This window comes from Phyllobates terribilis, unplaced genomic scaffold (assembly GCF_046119375.1).
Source record: "Phyllobates terribilis strain yellow unplaced genomic scaffold, ASM4611937v1 Scaffold_5__5_contigs__length_657084704, whole genome shotgun sequence".
Lineage (NCBI taxonomy): Eukaryota > Metazoa > Chordata > Amphibia > Anura > Dendrobatidae > Phyllobates > Phyllobates terribilis.
Window position 1 is genome coordinate 371,300,414 of NW_027362765.1, and position 18,887 is coordinate 371,319,300.

General features: G+C 45.9%; 1 protein-coding gene across 2 annotated transcripts in view; it reads left to right on the forward strand.

The window, feature by feature from the left end:
- Nucleotides 1–18,887, forward strand: part of CLCN1 (chloride voltage-gated channel 1) — a 191,340-nt gene that overhangs the window by 139,603 nt on the left and 32,850 nt on the right. For both annotated transcript variants that reach the window (XM_073684773.1, XM_073684772.1), the window contains exons 13-17: nucleotides 765–834; nucleotides 949–1,059; nucleotides 5,012–5,225; nucleotides 13,815–13,948; nucleotides 17,370–17,569. In XM_073684773.1, the coding sequence (XP_073540874.1) occupies nucleotides 765–834; nucleotides 949–1,059; nucleotides 5,012–5,225; nucleotides 13,815–13,948; nucleotides 17,370–17,569 (729 nt within the window). The remainder of the gene's footprint in view (nucleotides 1–764; nucleotides 835–948; nucleotides 1,060–5,011; nucleotides 5,226–13,814; nucleotides 13,949–17,369; nucleotides 17,570–18,887) is intronic.

Below are 18,887 nucleotides of genomic sequence, written 5' to 3' on the forward strand. Positions count from 1 at the left end.
CTGTCAAATGAGCGGCACATGGCGCTGCCCATGAACAGCAGCGGAGATGAGTTTGTGTTCAGCTGCTGCGCTCTGCATAGGCAGTGACAGGGATGACAAGCTGAGCAGACAGGAGTCAATCATAATCAGTGCGCACCATTCAGTACTGTCTTCATTCATTAATAAGAGCTGATTTTATGTTTTTACATTTTTTATAACCCTAGGAATAGGGTAAGTGAAGGGGTTGTGGCTAGGGCTCATAATAGGGTTAGGGACAGTGTTAAGGCTAAATTTAGGGTTAAGAATAGGGTTAGAGATAGGATTAGAGTAAGGGAAAGGGATATGGTTAGGGCTAGGTTTAGGGCTATGTTTAGGGTTAGAAAAAGGGATAGGTTTAGAGCTAAGAATAGGGTTAGAGATAGGGTTAGGGAAAGGGATATGGTTAGGGCTAGGTTTAGGGCTATGTTTAGGGTTAGAAAAAGGGATAGGTTTAGAGCTAAGAATAGGGTTAGAGATAGGGTTGGGGAAAGGGATATGGTTAGGTCTAGGTTTAGGGCTATGTTTAGGGTTAGGGAAATTTATATGGTTAGGGTTAGGTTTAGGGTTAGGGCTAGGTTTAGGGTTAGGGAAATTTACATGGTTAGGGTTAGGTTTAGGGTTAGGGCTAGGATTAGGATTAGGGCTAGGTTTAGAGTTAGGGAAAGGGTTAGTGTGAGAATAGGGTTAAAGTTAGGACTAGTGTGATAAAATAGTTACATAAAAAATTACAAATTTTTCTTTTCCAGTTCATGATGTCGGTGGTCGCTACCACAATGCCGATACCCTGCGGGGCCTTCATGCCGGTGTTTATATTAGGTGAGTTGTGTAGAAGATGATGACTACAGCCGGACACTAATTTCCCTGCCGACCTCCCATCACACGATGAGCCCTCCGAGCGCTCTGCTGCATTACGTATCGCCTTCTCTCTAGGGGCCGCCTTCGGGAGAATCGTCGGAGAGTTGATGGCCTATCTCTTTCCCAATGGAATCCTCTTTGATGGGATTGTCTACAAGATATTACCGGGGGGCTACGCCGTGATCGGTGACTATCTCCTGACTGATAGAAGTTCTCCAGCTTTATAGTTTGCCGTCTGATTGGATAATAACTAACCAGTCACTAATGTCACATCCATATTACTAAGGGTCCAAATAACTGACCCAAATCACAGATTATCTGCAGACTGAACCTGAGGACAATAATCACAGAATTATCTATGCACCGCACATACGGTATATAGTGTATCCCATACAGTGGCGTAACTAGAGTCCGATGGTCCCCGATGCAGAATATGGACCAGCGCCCCACCTACATGTTAGTCAGAAGTATGGGCCCTTGTAGCATTCTAAATCCTATAAAGACACATGTGTTGCTCCCCTCATAATGCTCATCCTGGGCCCCTTGCAGTTATAATGTCCAACATCCAACCCCTTCCAGTAATAATGTCCCCATCCTTGGCACCTTTCTGGTATAATGTCCAATGGGCCCGTCCTGTAATAAAGTTCTCCTTTCTGCCTCTGTTCTCTAACAAATTCTTCTGTAGCCGACACAGAGGTCGACAGGTCTATTTATCTATTTATTATCTACAGTTGAAACCAGAAGTTTCCATCCACTATATATAAAGACAGATCTGCAGGTTTTTCTCAATATCTGACATGAAATCAGAATAAACCTTTCCCATTTTAGGACAATTAGGATTATACCATAATGTTTAATATTTGCCAAATGTCAGAATAATGAGAGAGAGAGAGAATGTTTTAAGGCATTTTTATTACTTGCTGCAAAGTCAGAAGTTTCCATCCATTTCATTAGTATTTGGTCCCATTGCCCTTAAACTGAATGACTTGGGTGACACGTTTGGGATATCCTTCCACAAGCTTCTCACAATAGTTGGTGGAATTTGGGCCGATTCCTCCTGACAAAACTGGTGTATCTGATCCAGGTTTGTAGGTCGTCTTGCTCGCAGCCTTTTCAGCTTCGCCCATAAATTTTCAATAGGATTGAGATCAGGGCTTTGTGATGGCCGCTCCAAAACACTGACTTTGTTATCCTTAAGCCACTTTGTTACCATTTTGGCAGTATGCTTCGGGTCATTGTCCATTTGGAAAACCCATTTCTGCCCAAGCTTTACCTTCCTGGCTGATATCTTGAGATGTTGCTTCAGTATTGCCACATAATCTTCTTCTCTCATGATGCCATCTATTTTGTGAAGTGCACCAGTCCCTCCTGCAGCAAAACAACCCCACAACATGATGCTGCCTCCCCCGTGTTTCACAGTTGGGATGGTGTTTTTAGTCTTCCAAGCTTCCCCCTTTTTCCTCCAAACGTAACAATGGTCATTATGCCCAAAAAGTTCAGTTTTCGTTTCATCAGACCACAGGACATGTCTCCAAAAATTAAGGTCTTTGTTCCCATGTGCATTTGCAAACATTAATCTGGCTTTTTTAATGTTTTTTTTTGAGTAATGCCTTCTTCCTGGCAGAGTGGCCTTTCAGCCCATGTTGATACAGTACTCGTTTCACTGTGGATATTGACACAATCTTACCAGCTTCCACCATCATCTTCACAAGGTGTTTTGCTTTTGTCCTTGGTTTGATATGCACATATCAGACCAAATCACGTTCATCTCTGGCACACAGAACCCGCCTCCTTCCTGAGCGATGTGATGGCTGGACATTCCCATCTTGTTTGTACTTGCGTATAATTGTTTGTACAGATGAACGAGGCACCTTCAGGTATCTTGAAATTGTACCCAAGGATGAGCCAGACTTGTGCAAGTCCACAATTCTCTTCCTGATATCTTGGCTGATTCCAGAGGTGTGTCTTCCAAACACCTGACATCATCATATGGGCCGTCCAGAATTGTTTAAAGTCATAGTAATCTTAGTGTATGAAAACTTTTGACTTTGCAGTAAGTAATAAAAATGTCTTAAAACATTCTCTCTGTCTCATTATTCTGGCATTTGGCAAATATTAAACATTATGGTATAATCCTAATTGTCCTAAAACAGGGAAGGTTTATTCTGATTTCATGTCAGATATTGAGAAAAACATGCAGATGTGTATTATCTATGTATTATCTATCTATCTATCTATCTATCATCTATCTATCATCTATCTATTATCTATCATCTATCTATTATCTATCTATTATCTATCATCTATCTATCATCTATCTATCTATTATCTATCATCTATCTATTATCTATCTATCATCTATCTATTATATATCTATTATCTATCTATTATCTATCTATTATCTATCTATCATCTATCTATCATCTATCTATTATCTATTATCTATCTATTATCTATCATCTATCTATTATCTATCATCTATCTATTATCTATCTATCATCTATCTATTATCTATCATCTATCTATTATCTATCTATTATTTATCTATCATGTATCTATTATCTATCTATCATCTATCTATCATCTATTATCTATCTATTATCTATCATCTATCTATCATCTATCTGTTATCTATCTGTCTATCATCTATCTATCATCTATCTGTTATCTATCTGTCTATCATCTATCTATCATCTATCTATTATCTATCTATTATCTATCATCTATCTATCATCTATCTATCTATTATCTATCATCTATCTATTATCTATCATCTATCTATCTATTATCTATCTATCATCTATCTATTATTTATCTATCATGTATCTATTATCTATCTATCATCTATCTATCATCCATTATCTATCTATTATCTATCATCTATCTATCATCTATCATCTATCTGTTATCTATCTGTCTATCATCTATCTATTATCTATCTATTATCTATCTATCATCTATCTATTATCTATCTATCTATCTATTATCTATCTATCATCTATCTATTATCTATTATCCATCTATCTATCCTTTACTAGTGAGGATAGTTTTCCTCTGGTTACCATCCTCTGTGTAGCTGGATGACCCTCTTCTATTATTGTGCGGGTGATTTTGCTGCCAGTACTTTGATGGCAGGCCCAATATGTCGGCTCGGAGGACCTGGTCCGGGATGTTGTCATTCTTCATTCTTCAGTAAGTTAGACATGGGATTATTATTCCTGGGATTCTCCTGACTTCTGTGGTTCGGCGCTGATAGAAGCTGCATTGTTCTATCGCGGCAGCTGTACGCAGACGTTTGGCCGCGGAGACATTTACTTTACGCGGATTCAGATAAATATCCTGTATAAGTCGTGGTAATAACGCAATCCTGCGGCCTCCTTAAAGGGGAACACCACCTGAGAGTTTTAATTTAGATTAGATGTCAATAAGATCCACAACCCGAATATCAGAAATGGAAGCGATCATGTTCTTTTACTGACAACCACTCTCCACCCTAAAGACTGAGCAGTTATCAGGCCCGCCCCTGCTTAGCTGGAACTCTGCGGCATATGGTTGGCAGCTCCGCTCTGTTGTGGGATCAGTGCTGGCAGATTATACCATGTACATCGGATAGATACATTTCTCGGTTGTGACATTTCTGAATTCCGCACTGTCAGTAATACATTGTTACATGCCGCACGGTCAGTGATGCATTGTTACATGCTGCACCGTCAGTGATCCATTGTTACATTCCGCACTGTCAGTGATACATTGTTACAGTCAGCGCTGTCAGTGATACATTGTTACATTCCGCACTGTCAGTGATACATTGTTACATTCCGCACTGTCAGTGATACATTGTTACAGTCAGCGCTGTCAGTGATACATTGTTACATTCCGCACTGTCAGTGATACATTGTTACAGTCAGCGCTGTCAGTGATACATTGTTACATTCCGCACTGTCAGTGATACATTGTTACATTCCGCACTGTCAGTGATACATTGTTACAGTCAGCGCTGTCAGTGATACATTGTTACATTCCGCACTGTCAGTGATACATTGTTACATGCTGCACCGTCAGTAATCCATTGTTACATTCCGCACTGTCAGTGATACATTGTTTCATGCCGCCTTCTTGTCTTCATGCTGTTTCCTAGGGGCGGCTGCGCTCACGGGGGCTGTCACTCACACCGTCTCCACCGCTGTCATCTGTTTCGAGCTGACGGGCCAGATCTCTCACATCCTCCCTATGCTCATCTCCGTCATCATGGCGAATGTGGTCGCTCAGAATCTTCAGCCCAGTCTTTACGATTCCATAATCCAGACCAAGAAATTACCGTACTTACCGGACCTATCAGGATGCCACGTCAGGTGGGACGCAGCGTGTGGGATGAGCACCCTGTATATATCTATTCTGTGTATTACAGTTTGCATTACTAGTCTCATACTGATCCTGTGATATACTCCAGAGCTGAAATTGTAATTCTGCATACTTCACATCTCCCAGCACTCCCTGCTTGTTCAGCATCTGCACAGAACATGCTCTAGTGGTTCCAGACTGGTTTATGAGCCCCCTTTGTGGATTACTGAAGTCTGATTTTATTCGGGGTGTTTCCCGTTCACCGTTATATATAACTGACGTTATATTGGCCTCCTTCTGTGGCCAATATGATTAAGATAATACCAATTTTATATAGTGTTATTTATGTTTTTCTACTTTTCCACTTTCTTTTTTTTTCCATATTCTCATACTCGTGTTTCTGTGGAATAAACTCGGTAAGGGCTCATCTGTTTGCAGGACAAGCTCACTGCTACCATGTTTGCCAACATACAACACTCTCATCACTTTTTATTCCATTTTTTAATAGGAGTCAGGACCAAAAAAATACAAAAAAACCCCATAAAATCTGGAATACATTTTCAATGGTACTTTTTTTTTTTTACAGAATGCACTATTTGCTATAATTGCCATCTTTTAATATTTGATATTTTTTAGTTTTCAGCATGTGGTATATTTTCCCTTTATTCTGCGAGTTGAAATTGTTATGATGATGATATTTATGTTGTAATTTTATGTTTTACCACTTTTTTGCAAAAGAAAATAACTTTTTTTAAAATTTTTATTTTTTTTTGTCATATTATAAAAACCCTTTTACGTGTTTCTGTAGAGCTTCTTTTCTGCATAACGAGCTGTACCTTTTTTTTTTTTTAATATATTGTGCTATGGGATATATACGAGTTTTTGATAACTTTTTATTTCGTTGACAAAAATATAAATTCTGGCAATAATTTTTTTTTTTTTAGTTTATAATAGCTTTCACCTTGCCGGATAAATAATAATATAATCATAATAATATCTGTGATTTTTACAGGGGATTGTTTGTGTACATATATATATATATATATATATATATATATATATACAGTATATGTATATATATATATACAGTACAGACCAAAAGTTTGGACACACCTTCTCATTTAAAGATTTTTCTGTATTTTCTTGACTATGAAAATTGTACATTCACACTGAAGGCATCAAAACTATGAATTAACACATGTGGAATTATATACTTAACAAAAAGTGTGAATCAACTGAAAATATGTCTTATATTCTAGGTTCTTCATAGTAGCCACCTTTTGCTTTGATGACTGCTTTGCACACTCTTGGCATTCTCTTGATGAGCTTCAAGAGGTAGTCACCGTGACGCGCCCCCTGGGACATATTCCTTTTTGAGGGGAATACCCGGCACCGGATCAGATGGGGGGTTGTAGTCTCCGAGCGGCTGTGACCCGGCCCCGTGCCCAGGGCGTCAAGCTCAGTGTTATGTGGCAGTCCTACAGATGTTATTAAGAGTTCTTTTGTGTCGACTACGCCACCCGTTGTGATGCGGTCACTGTGGCCGCCGCTGCAGCAGGGTCCGCTGAGGCTGATGGTGGGTGCGCAGCTTGGTGGGATAACCCCCAACGGGAGGGGTATAGCCTCAGAGGGGACAGGCGCAGAGGATGGGGGTTGTGGTGGTGTAGTGCAGACGGCAGTGAAGACAGAGTCGGGTTGTGCAGTTAAGGGTGTTTACTTACTGCAGATGTTGTACTGGTCACTCCAGCTGTTAGTGACCACCCGAGCCGTGCTGCGTCCACCAGGTCCTGGATCCAGCCAACCCCCAAACAAGTCCGGAGCGTGGCCCTGAGCTCTCTTTCTGTCCCGTTCTCTGGCCGTCGCCACCAGTAATCCACCTAGGTCCAGCTCCCTCGGGCCTTCTGTTGGGACACCCTTGGCCCTGGGTTCCCTGACCCTTCATGTGGTGTGCCTTCGGGGTGGATGTGATGGGTGACCGTGGCAAACGCTGCCCACGGTCTCCGGTCTCTGGCTGGGGTGTGTTTTCTGCCCCCACCAGCTTGGGTTCCGGTACCCTGTGCCGACTCCTCACCCAGTGCTTTAATTTGGGTTCTTGGGTCCTCTCTGTTTTCCCCTCTGGGTACTCCTTCTTTGCTCCTCTCTCACTCAGGGTCTCTCTCTTGCTGCAGGCTGACTTCCTCTCTGCTTGCTGTCTGCTCCTCTGCAGCTGTTTTGCTGTCTCCAACTGACTTGTTCTCTGCATCTGACCCTGATCTTAGTTGGTGCCCACCTTATATACACCCTCTATGTGTGAGCTCAGGTGACCAGCACCCAATGAGCTCCTATCTTTACCCAGGCTGCTCCCCCTATCTGCCCCTACACTACATGGGATGTACCACCCCCCTCCCACTCCAGCCAGGAACAGACTCGGTCGTACCTGCACATTTCTAAGTGGGAGTACCGTCGGCCTGTTCCTCGGAAATGGGATGTGTGTAGTGCATGCAGCCTACCGAGCTCAGATCCACACTCCATCCTTACCCGGGAGTGGAATATCACACCTCTGGGTTGAGGTGCAATACCCCTGTAGCAGCCGAATCCTCAGGGTGCTACATTCCCCCCTGGTAAATCACAGCACGTCCTCGGGCTGTAAAGACAAAAACACCAAAACATACAAAATTTTTCATATAAACGTAATAAAACATATAAAACATTATATATATAAAACTTTTCATATAACATTCTCGTCGTCTCTTGTTTCAGGTTCCTCCTCCGGACACTGTGCAACGTGTGTCCGGGAAAAGTGCGACAGTCTCTTAGAAAAACTGGTTTTCCTATAAAACCGGTAGGGGGCGCTTTAGGAAGCGCAACTATATACAGGGGAAGTTGGCCGCTCTCAGTCCTCGGCCAGGTAAGGAGGGAAAGGGAATGGCTGCTCACAGTCCTCAGCCTGTAGGATGAAGGGGTTAACGGGTAAACAGTTCACTGGTCCCAACGGGGACTATTTTAGCAGCAACGGTTCACTGTGCCCCGACGGGCAACTATATACAGTCTCTACTCCCGTCCTCAACGACGGCTCCCTCCTGCTTTTTCTTGGTGATATGGTGTTGCTTCAGACCCGTCCGGGTCCTCTGGCTCCTCCTCCCCGTACCGCAACTCCTCCTCCGTCAGGCGGTGTACGTGGAGGGCGTAAGGTCCTTTGGCACACTTGTGCCGGGTGAAGGTGACCTCGTCTCCGATGTAGAGGTCACGACCTCTGTGCCCCTCCGGCAGATGGGACTCCACGTCTCTGCGCGTGACAAAGACGTCGCCGAGGGTGTTGTTGTCTCTGATAAAGCCCCACCCGTGCTGCTGGTTAAACTTGATTACAGTCCCGGTGGTACGGGGACTGTGCGCTGCACGGGGGTCCCTCCTGGTCCGGCTCTTTTGCTCGGCGCTCCTTATTTGGGCCTGTTGTTCCCGGACCCGCCTCTCTCTCCGCTCCCTCGCGAACTCTTCGAGCTGCTGTCGGCAACACTCAGCGCGCTCTGCTGCAGCCGCCCTAGTTTCCTGAGTGAACCCCATTAGATCTTCTCCGGTGGGGTCCCACTCAAACTGTGCTTCCGCTAGCGGGGGCGAGATCCGTGCCACGGGCTTCGGAGCCGGAATCAGGGGTTCATCCAGGGGTCTTAGTTTCTGCTGCCGTTCCAGCTCATGGTATCCTTCGGGCCAGATGAAGGGCCGCCCGTCCGGCCATGTGAGCTGGCTGAACAAGTCCTCCCCCAGGTGTGGCACCCTTGGTTTTACGGGCGCGGGCGCGGTGGTGGTGGCGCCCGGATTGCCCAGGCCTTGCGGCCAGGCCTGGGGCACCTGGAAGGTGAAGGGCACCGTTAGGACGGCGGCACCCTGGGCTACCTGGCCTTGCGGCCAGGCCGGAGGCTCCGCGGAGGTAGGGGGCGCTGTTGGTGATGCGGCGCCCGGGGGTACTAGGCCTTGCGACCAGGCTGGTGGTATTTCCTGCTTTGTCATGCTCCGGGTCGAGGCGCGTGACGTCACAGGGGTCGCTGCGGCGGCTTCCGGTCGGGGCCTAGTCCATAGCGGTGACATGGCGGCTACGGGCACAGCAGGGGGACTTTCGGGCTCTGCGACGGGGAGCTGGGGCAGGTGGGCGGTTTCTCGGCTTGGGGTATAGGCGTCCCCTTTACCTGCCTCCATGCGTTCGGCTCCCTTCTCGGCGCCGTCTCCGGCCTTTGGTCCTCCCGCGCCATCCTCAGAGGCGGTCTGCTTCCTCTTCCAGGGTAGCGTGCTCCGTTGACTGGTCTCTGCTTGCTGGGTCATCTCCCGGCTCCACTCCGCCAGTATCTCGCGCTGTCCCCGGGCCATCCTCCGTGCGAGGCCCTCCAGGGCAGTCTGTGCACACTCCCGGTCTCGGGGGAGCTGTGCAAGGACCTCCACTAGGCCTAGTGGGGTCGTGGTGTCCAGCAGGCTCCTGACCAACGGGTCGGTGCTGCTCTGCTCTTCTTCCAGCAGGCTCCTGGCCAGCGGGCCGGTGCTGCTCTGCTTTTTCTCCATATCCGGGTAAACTTCTCCGCTACTCCTCGTTAGACCTCTTGCCTCCGGGTGCGCTCGCTCCAGACTGCTCCAGGCGACACCCATCTTTTCTCTTCTCTTTCGTCTCCTCCCACTTCGAGGGCGGTCCCGGGGCAACTCGGTGACTGTCAGCTCCAGGGGCAGTTCTTTCACGCTGACAGACACCTCCAGCATCACAGTCTCTGTTGGTGGGGGCGGTTTCCACTTTTGGCGCCATTTTCTGTCCCGGCCCACGATGGGAGGTGGCCTCTTGCCCTCCTTTGGCACGCCCATAATGGCGTCCGCTGCTCTTCCAAGGCGGGAAATCTGCGGTTTTGGCGGGAAGCGTCGCCCAGTGGCGGGAAACTCTGCAGATGGCGGGAACAAGTTGGAAATGGCGGACAATCGGCGGGAAACGACTGGTGATGGAGTCCGATGGCGGGGACCCTCCGGAACCGGCAGGAGACTTCTTTCTGAGGTAAACTTGCACTTTTCTTCAGGCACGCAGTACCCGGGTGTTGCGGGCACGTAATCCTGCCGACTACGCCAAAGTTGACGCGCTCCCTGGGACATATTCCTTTTTGAGGGGAATACCCGGCACCGGATCAGATGGGGGGTTGTAGTCTCCGAGCGGCTGTGACCCGGCCCCGTGCCCAGGGCGTCAAGCTCAGTGTTATGTGGCAGTCCTACAGATGTTATTAAGAGTTCTTTTGTGTCGACTACGCCACCCGTTGTGATGCGGTCACTGTGGCCGCCGCTGCAGCAGGGTCCGCTGAGGCTGATGGTGGGTGCGCAGCTTGGTGGGATAACCCCCAACGGGAGGGGTATAGCCTCAGAGGGGACAGGCGCAGAGGATGGGGGTTGTGGTGGTGTAGTGCAGACGGCAGTGAAGACAAAGTCGGGTTGTGCAGTTAAGGGTGTTTACTTACTGCAGATGTTGTACTGGTCACTCCAGCTGTTAGTGACCACCCGAGCCGTGCTGCGTCCACCAGGTCCTGGATCCAGCCAACCCCCAAACAAGTCCGGAGCGTGGCCCTGAGCTCTCTTTCTGTCCCGTTCTCTGGCCGTCCCCACCAGTAATCCACCTAGGTCCAGCTCCCTCGGGCCTTCTGTTGGGACACCCTTGGCCCTGGGTTCCCTGACCCTTCATGTGGTGTGCCTTCGGGGTGGATGTGATGGGTGACCGTGGCAAACGCTGCCCACGGTCTCCGGTCTCTGGCTGGGGTGTGTTTTCTGCCCCCACCAGCTTGGGTTCCGGTACCCTGTGCCGACTCCTCACCCAGTGCTTTAATTTGGGTTCTTGGGTCCTCTCTGTTTTCCCCTCTGGGTACTCCTTCTTTGCTCCTCTCTCACTCAGGGTCTCTCTCTTGCTGCAGGCTGACTTCCTCTCTGCTTGCTGTCTGCTCCTCTGCAGCTGTTTTGCTGTCTCCAACTGACTTGTTCTCTGCATCTGACCCTGATCTTAGTTGGTGCCCACCTTATATACACCCTCTATGTGTGAGCTCAGGTGACCAGCACCCAATGAGCTCCTATCTTTACCCAGGCTGCTCCCCCTATCTGCCCCTACACTACATGGGATGTACCACCCCCCTCCCACTCCAGCCAGGAACAGACTCGGTCGTACCTGCACATTTCTAAGTGGGAGTACCGTCGGCCTGTTCCTCGGAAATGGGATGTGTGTAGTGCATGCAGCCTACCGAGCTCAGATCCACACTCCATCCTTACCCGGGAGTGGAATATCACACCTCTGGGTTGAGGTGCAATACCCCTGTAGCAGCCGAATCCTCAGGGTGCTACAACCGGAAATGGTCTTCCAACAATCTTGAAGGAGTTCCCAGAGATGCTTAGCACTTGTTGGCCCTTTTGCCTTCACTCTGCGGTCCAGATCACCCCAAACCATCTCGATTGGGTTCAGGTCTGGTGACTGTGGAGGCCAGGTCATCTGGCGTAGCCCCCCATCACTCACCCTCTTGTTCAAATAGCCCTTACACAGCCTGGAGGTGAGTTTGGGGTCATTGTCCTGTTGAAAAATAAATGATGGTCCAACTAAACGCAAACCGGATGGAATAGCATGCCGCTGCAAGATGCTGTGGTAGCCATGCTGGTTCAGTAAGCCTTCAATATTGAATAAATCCCCAACAGTGTCACCAGCAAAGCCCCCCCACACCATCACACCTCCTCCTCCATGCTTCACGGTGGGAACCAGGCATGTAGAGTCCATCCGTTCACCTTTTCTGTGTCGCACAAAGACACGGTGGTTGGAACCAAAGATCTCAAATTTGGACTCATCAGACCAAAGCACAGATTTCCACTGGTCTAATGTCCATTCCTTGTGTTCTTTAGCCCAAACAAGTCTCTTCTGCTTGTTACCTGTCCTTAGCAGTGGTTTCCTAGCAGCTATTTTACCATGAAGACCTGGTGCACAAAGTCTCCTCTTAACAGTTGTTGAAGAGATGTGTCTGCTGCTAGAACTCTGTGTGGCATTGACCTGGTCTCTAATCTGAGCTGCTGTTAACCTGCGGTTTCTGAGGCTGGTGACTCGGATAAACTTATCCTCAGAAGCAGAGATGACTCTTGGTCTTCCTTTCTTGGGGCGGTCCTCATGTGAGCCAGCTTCTTTGTAGCGCTTGATGTGTTTTGCAACTGCACCTGGGGACACTTTCAAAGTTTTCCCAATTTTTCGGACTGACTGACCTTCATTTCTTAAAGTAATGATGGCCACTCGTTTTTCTTTACTTAGCTGCTTTTTTCTTGCCATAATACAAATTCTAACAGTCTATTCAGTAGGACTATCAGCTGTGTATCCACCAGACTTCTGCACAACACAACTGATGGTCCCAATCCCATTTATAAGGCAAGAAATCCCACTTATTAAACCTGACAGGGCACACCTGTGAAGTGAAAACCATTTCCGGTGACCAACTCTTGAAGCTCATCAAGAGAATGCCAAGAGTGTGCAAAGCAGTCATCAAAGCAAAAGGTGGCTACCTTGAAGAACCTAGAATATAAGACATATTTTCAGTTGTTTCACACTTTTTTGTTAAGTATATAATCTCACATGTGTTAATTCATAGTTTTGATGCCTTCAGTGTGAATGTACAATTTTCATAGTCATGAAAATACAGAAAAATCTTTAAATAAGAAGGTGTGTCCAAACTTTTGGTCTGTACTGTATATATATATATATACATATTATTATTATTATTTATTATTATAGCGCCATTTATTCCATGGCGCTTTACATGTGAAAAAGGGGTATAATACAAGAACAATTACAATAATCTTGAACACAATGTGACAGCGACTGGTACAGGAGGAGAGAGGACCCTGCCCGCGAGGGCTCACAGTCTACGAGGGATGGGTGAGGATACAGTAGGTGAGGGTATATATATATATGTAACTTTTTTTTATTACTACGACTGGGATTATAGGTTTTTGGGCTTTTTTTTTTTTACACATTTTTTTGCATTCATAATAATAATCGCTATGATGCCCCCATAACAGAACCTCCATGGAAAAGACATTTCCCCCATAACTAGCACAGTCCTATAATGAGCACAGCACCCCCATAAGTGAGACAGTCCACCATAATGTCAGGGTACCCCAATATCATTCATAGTGCGCTAATTAGCAAAATACCCCCATATAGTGCCCCCATAACGGGATACATGTGTCATTTGCTGCAAATTACCACCCAGCAAGGTCATCGCTGCGGAATGTGTCAGACATACAATGTCTCCACGCAGAGATCCTGCCGCTGTCTCATTATAGCAGCTTTTCTAGAAAGTAGTTATTCTGCGGCTGCGGCTCGTTGGGACCCGCGTCCGATAATTAGACGATTCCCCGGGGCTTCCATGGCCGCTCGTAGGATTTATTTTATCTGTGTCTATAAATACGCTGCACGGGGATCTTCTGACAGATATGTGATCATGTGAGGAAATGCCGTTAGGATTGTCAACTTGCAAAAATCTTAAAGGGATAGTAACATTTTTTTAATGACTCTTAAAGGGAATTTGCATTTTGTTTATTAAAATTATATTTTTGAAATTTCTAAATATTTATATCAATTCTGGCAGTAAATACAACATTTTCGTGGAGGATATCATGGTGAGCCAAATTCGTTATGTTTCTTCTCACTGCACTTACAAAGATCTTCTCAATGTCCTGAAGACCTGCTCTCACAAAACGCTGCCCCTAGTGGAGTCCAGTGGTAAGACAACTGATTACCGAAGTTTGTTTTTTTTAGAGGTTTTATCAGGGGGTATATACTGTATTCTCTTGAGTGCACATTATATAATGACAACATTATTATTCATTATTTTCTAGCATTTTGTGCTGCAACTTTGGAGTCTTCCTACTCATGAGTTGCAGCTCCCACTGCGAACTTGTCGCTGCTCATTGACAGCTGTCTCCCTATGCAGCTCATAGAGAAAAAGCTGCCAATGAGCCTGAGATAACAATGACAAAACTGCTGGAAACTCTTAATCTACTATGAGGCTCAGCATTCAGTGAAAACTGCAAGATTTCAGGATCTTTTTTCAACATAGATCATGACATGAAAAAAAATAATCACCTAAAATTCATTAAAAAAAAAGTTTACCATAAAAACTAAAGTCCAATTCCTCATTTGCGTTTTCTTTTTAGACACCTTCCTTTTTTTCTTGTGATATTAGTGGCCATTTTTGCCATCAAATTCATCAAAAGGGCGCACACAACATGAATTTGTTGCAAAGTAAAAAAAATTGAACAGCAGTTCAAGACAGAAAAAAGTCAATTTTTTTTGTTTTACTTTGCGCCAAATTCATGAGTCGTGTGCGCCCTTTTGATGAATTTGGCACAAAGTAAAACATTTTTTTCCTGACTTGAACTGCTTTTGCAACTTTTTGCGCCCAAATTATTGTTTATTATTTATTAGGCTTTGCTTATATAGCGTATTTACAAATATTGTCATCACTGTCCCCATTGGGGCTCACAGTCTGTATTCCCTATCAGTATGACTTTGGAGTGTGGGAGGAAACCGGAGAACCCGGAAGAAACCCACGCAAACACGGGGAGAACATACAAACTCCTTGCAGATGTTGTCCTTGTTGCAATATGGCACCACAAAAAAAAAAATCGCAGAATTGCGACAAAAGTACTCGAATGTACACCAGGGGTGGGGGGACTGAAGTGAAATTGTGTCAAATTTTGCAACTTTTTAAAAAGTCACTACTGATGTGAATCAGCGGAAAACACCAGCAGTCACAAAGCGAAGAACCAAAAAAGAAAAATATCAGACTTCCAAAAAAGGTGTAAATAAAATCATGAATTGTCTGGAAACCAAAAAATAATAGACAAAACACAGAAAATTAGACAAAAAATAAGCACGAATGCACTGATTAATCAAGTCCAAAAAGTAACCAAACTTTTTTTTTTTGAATTAAATTATTCGTTAACCTTTGCAAAGTTATGAATCTTTGTGTTATACTCCATTAATTTATTTTGCCTCTTTCTCTCTAAAACTTAAAACCCCTGCGGAAAGTGCTGTTTTAACTGCTTAATTCACTTTAGAAGCTGCTTTGAACTGCTGCTCTTGCAAGAATCTGTACTCAGACACATTTATAAACGCTCTCTTGGTGTAAGCGTCTCTGCTCCCCTCCCAAAATTGTGTCTGAGTACTGATTCTTGCTACAGCGGCAGATAAAAGCAGCTTCTATAAGTAGTTAGGCAGTTAAAACAGCACTTTGAGCGGAGTTTTTATTTTTTTAGAGAGAAAGAAGCAAAATAAATTAATAAAGTATATCACGAAGATTCGTAACTTTGCAAAGGCTGATCATTCGGAAAAAAAATAGCTTAGTTACTCCTTAAATAACATTAATTTTCAATTTTCTGATGATACTTTACTTTTAAAGGATATACAGTATCAATTAGGACTTTAATTTAGCGCATGTGATACTTTTTTATCCTTACATCACTTCTCATCTCATCTTAATGCGACGCTCCATCCATTAGGACTGGAGTGCAAAACACCAACCTTGGTGGATGGAGGCCAAAGTGTTTCCTCTAGGAAACCATCAACAAGCAGGTTACCTCATGCTGAAAGATCTTATTATGCTCCTATTTTGATTCTTGTATATTTTATCGTATATATTGTTACTAGCTTAAACATTGAGGTGCTATTTAGCCACTGTGTGTTGGTATTATTTGAGCACCATATGGCGGTACTTACCCAAATGTGTGTGTCTATGCACTGTACAATGTGCTATTAGTGAGGGGGTAGCGCCACTGGTTAGCAGTTAGGGGGCACTAAGTTGTATGGTGGGTAGATATGGCAGAAGGTAGTTTCACCCAGGTACCACCTAATACAAGGCAGCCTTGGGGACTAAGTCCTTGTTGCAGGGCAGCTTTAGGGACTAAATCCTTGTTGCAGTGCAGTCTTGGGGACTAAGTCCTTGTTGCAGGGCATCCTTGGGGACTAAGTCCTTGTTGCAGGGCAGCTTTGGGGACTAAGTCCTTGTTGCTGGGCAGCCTTGGGGTCTAAGTCCTTGTTGCTGGGCGGCTTTGGGGACTAAGTCCTTGTTGCTGGGCAGCCTTGGGGTCTAAGTCCTTGTTGCTGGGCGGCTTTGGGGACTAAGTCCTTGTTGCAGGGCAGCTTTGGGGACTAAGCCCTAGTTGCAGGGCAATCTTGGCGACTAAGTCCTTGTTGCAGGGCATCCTTGGGGACTAAGTCCTTGTTGCAGGGCAGCTTTGGGGACTAAGTCCTTGTTGCTGGGCAGCCTTGGGGTCTAAGTCCTTGTTGCTGGGCGGCTTTGGGGACTAAGTCCTTGTTGCAGGGCAGCTTTGGGGACTAAGCCCTAGTTGCAGGGCAATCTTGGCGACTAAGTCCTTGTTGCAGGGCATCCTTGGGGACTAAGTCCTTGTTGCTGGGCAGCCTTGGGGTCTAAGTCCTTTTTGCATGGCAGCCTTGGGGACTAAGTCCTTGTTGCAGGGTAGCCTTGGGGACTAAGTCCTTATTGCAGAGCAGTCTTAGGGACTAAGTCCTTGTTGCTGGGCGGCTTTGGGGACTAAGTCCTTGTTGCAGGGCAGCTTTGGGGACTAAGCCCTAGTTGCAGGGCAATCTTGGCGACTAAGTCCTTGTTGCAGGGCATCCTTGGGGACTAAGTCCTTGTTGCAGGGCAGTCTTGGGGACTAAGTCCTTGTTGCTGGGCAGCCTTGGGGTCTAAGTCCTTTTTGCATGGCAGCCTTGGGGACTAAGTCCTTGTTGCAGGGTAGCCCTGGGGACTAAGTCCTTGTTGCAGGGCATCCTTGCGGACTAAGTCCTTGTTGCAGGGCATCCTTGGGGATTAAGTCCTTGTTGCAGGGCAGCCTTGGGGTCTAAGTCCTTGTTGCAGGGCAGCTTTGGTGATTAAGTCCTTGTTGCAGGGCAGCTTTGGTGATTAAGTCCTTGTTGCAGGGCAGGCTTGGAGACTAAGTCCTTGTTGCAGGGCAGCCTTGGAGACTAAGTCCTTGTTGCAGGGCAGTCTTGGGGACTAAGTCCTTGTTGCAGGGCAGTCTTGGGGACTAAGTCCTTGTTGCAGGGCAGGCTTGGGGGCTAAGTCCTTGTTGCAGAGATCTCTCCAGGCAGATTCCAATAATATATTCCCGTCTTGCAGATTGTATGGTTCTTCTTGGGTCGATCGAGAGATCAGAGATCGGGGATTTACTGGACAGAGTCCTAAGTAAGGAGAGACGACTCCGCATGTCTTCAGCCCCCTACAAAGGGCAGAGGACAGCAGGGCCCGGGGGCAAACGGGACTCCTTCCGATATGTAGATGAAGAGGAGGCCGGTGCCGAGGAGGAGGAGAAGAAAGAGGTGAGAAGGAAGGAATAAGAAGAACGGTGATTTACGGTAACCAAACGTTCAGTCAGTAGAAGATTTAGAATATTGAGGAAGAGCGACGTCAAAAAAGAAAGTTAGACTTTCCTCGAGACCAAAGGATCCTCAGGTCCAAAGAAGGTTCATAGAGCGAGAACAATCTGTAGCCAAGAGCTCGATGAAGTGTCATGGTCATGGCCTTGCCGATTTTGGACACAGAGGATCCTTCTTCATACATAATACTTGTTGGGTATCTCCAACTAATACTTTGATGCTCGGCCATGTGATATTTGTCCACTTGTTGACATATTGGTGGTCATTAGTGGTCTATGATAAACCAAGAACACGTAGGTTTGATGCTCCATCTTTCAGGTCAACAAGTAGACTCCATTTTCCATTTCTTGCCATAGACTTCCAGGTAGAAATGTCAGATTTGGTATAAAGTAGCTGAGAGGAATCTGGTAACAGCAACTCAAATTGGGGTTTTGGATTTTTCACGATTCAACATGGAAGGTCCAAATCCAAACAAGAGCCCTAGACTGAGCTCACACAATAGTTCTAGCTGGATCCATCGCACAACATGAGCCACCAGCGTCAAAAAGATCTCGTCATTGTAGAATGGGGTCTATAAGGTTCTATCGCGACCGCCAGTAGAGGCTATGAACAGAGCGGCCACTACAGGCGAGATAAGGTATCACATGCTGGTCGATCAAATAAATGGTCGATCATGTAATACAGGGATTGTCCAGGTAAACCATAGCCTCTATTTATTAGGCTACTGGAGGGGTGCTGAGGAAGGATATCCCCTCGATGATGTCTGTATGCCTTAAGAGGCCAACTTGAAAAGGTTTGGCTTTATTAGACAAAACTTTTAAATATAAATGAGAATATCTTATGTATTTAAAGGGGTTGTCCAGAATTTAGATTTTATTGCACTATCCCCAGAATGGGCCAAAAATATCAGATTGGTGCCGATTCGACACCCGGTATTTCCACCGATCAGCTGTTTGCAGCTTTCAAGATGGCCAAAAGTACAGACAAAACAGCACAGCGCCGTACACTATGTAGTGGCCGATCTCAGGTACTACAGCTCAAATCACACTCACTTCAATAGGAGTTGAGCTACAGTACCGAGAATGGCCACTGCATGGTGTACGAAGCTGGGCTGTTCACATCCGGCCACTGCAGGAGGTGCAAACAGCTGATTAGTAGGGTGACGGGTGTCGGACCCCCCCCCCTCCGATCTGATATTGATCAATATCAATATTTAAGTCTTGGACAACCCCTTTGATCTTGCTGTGCGTTACATTGTTTC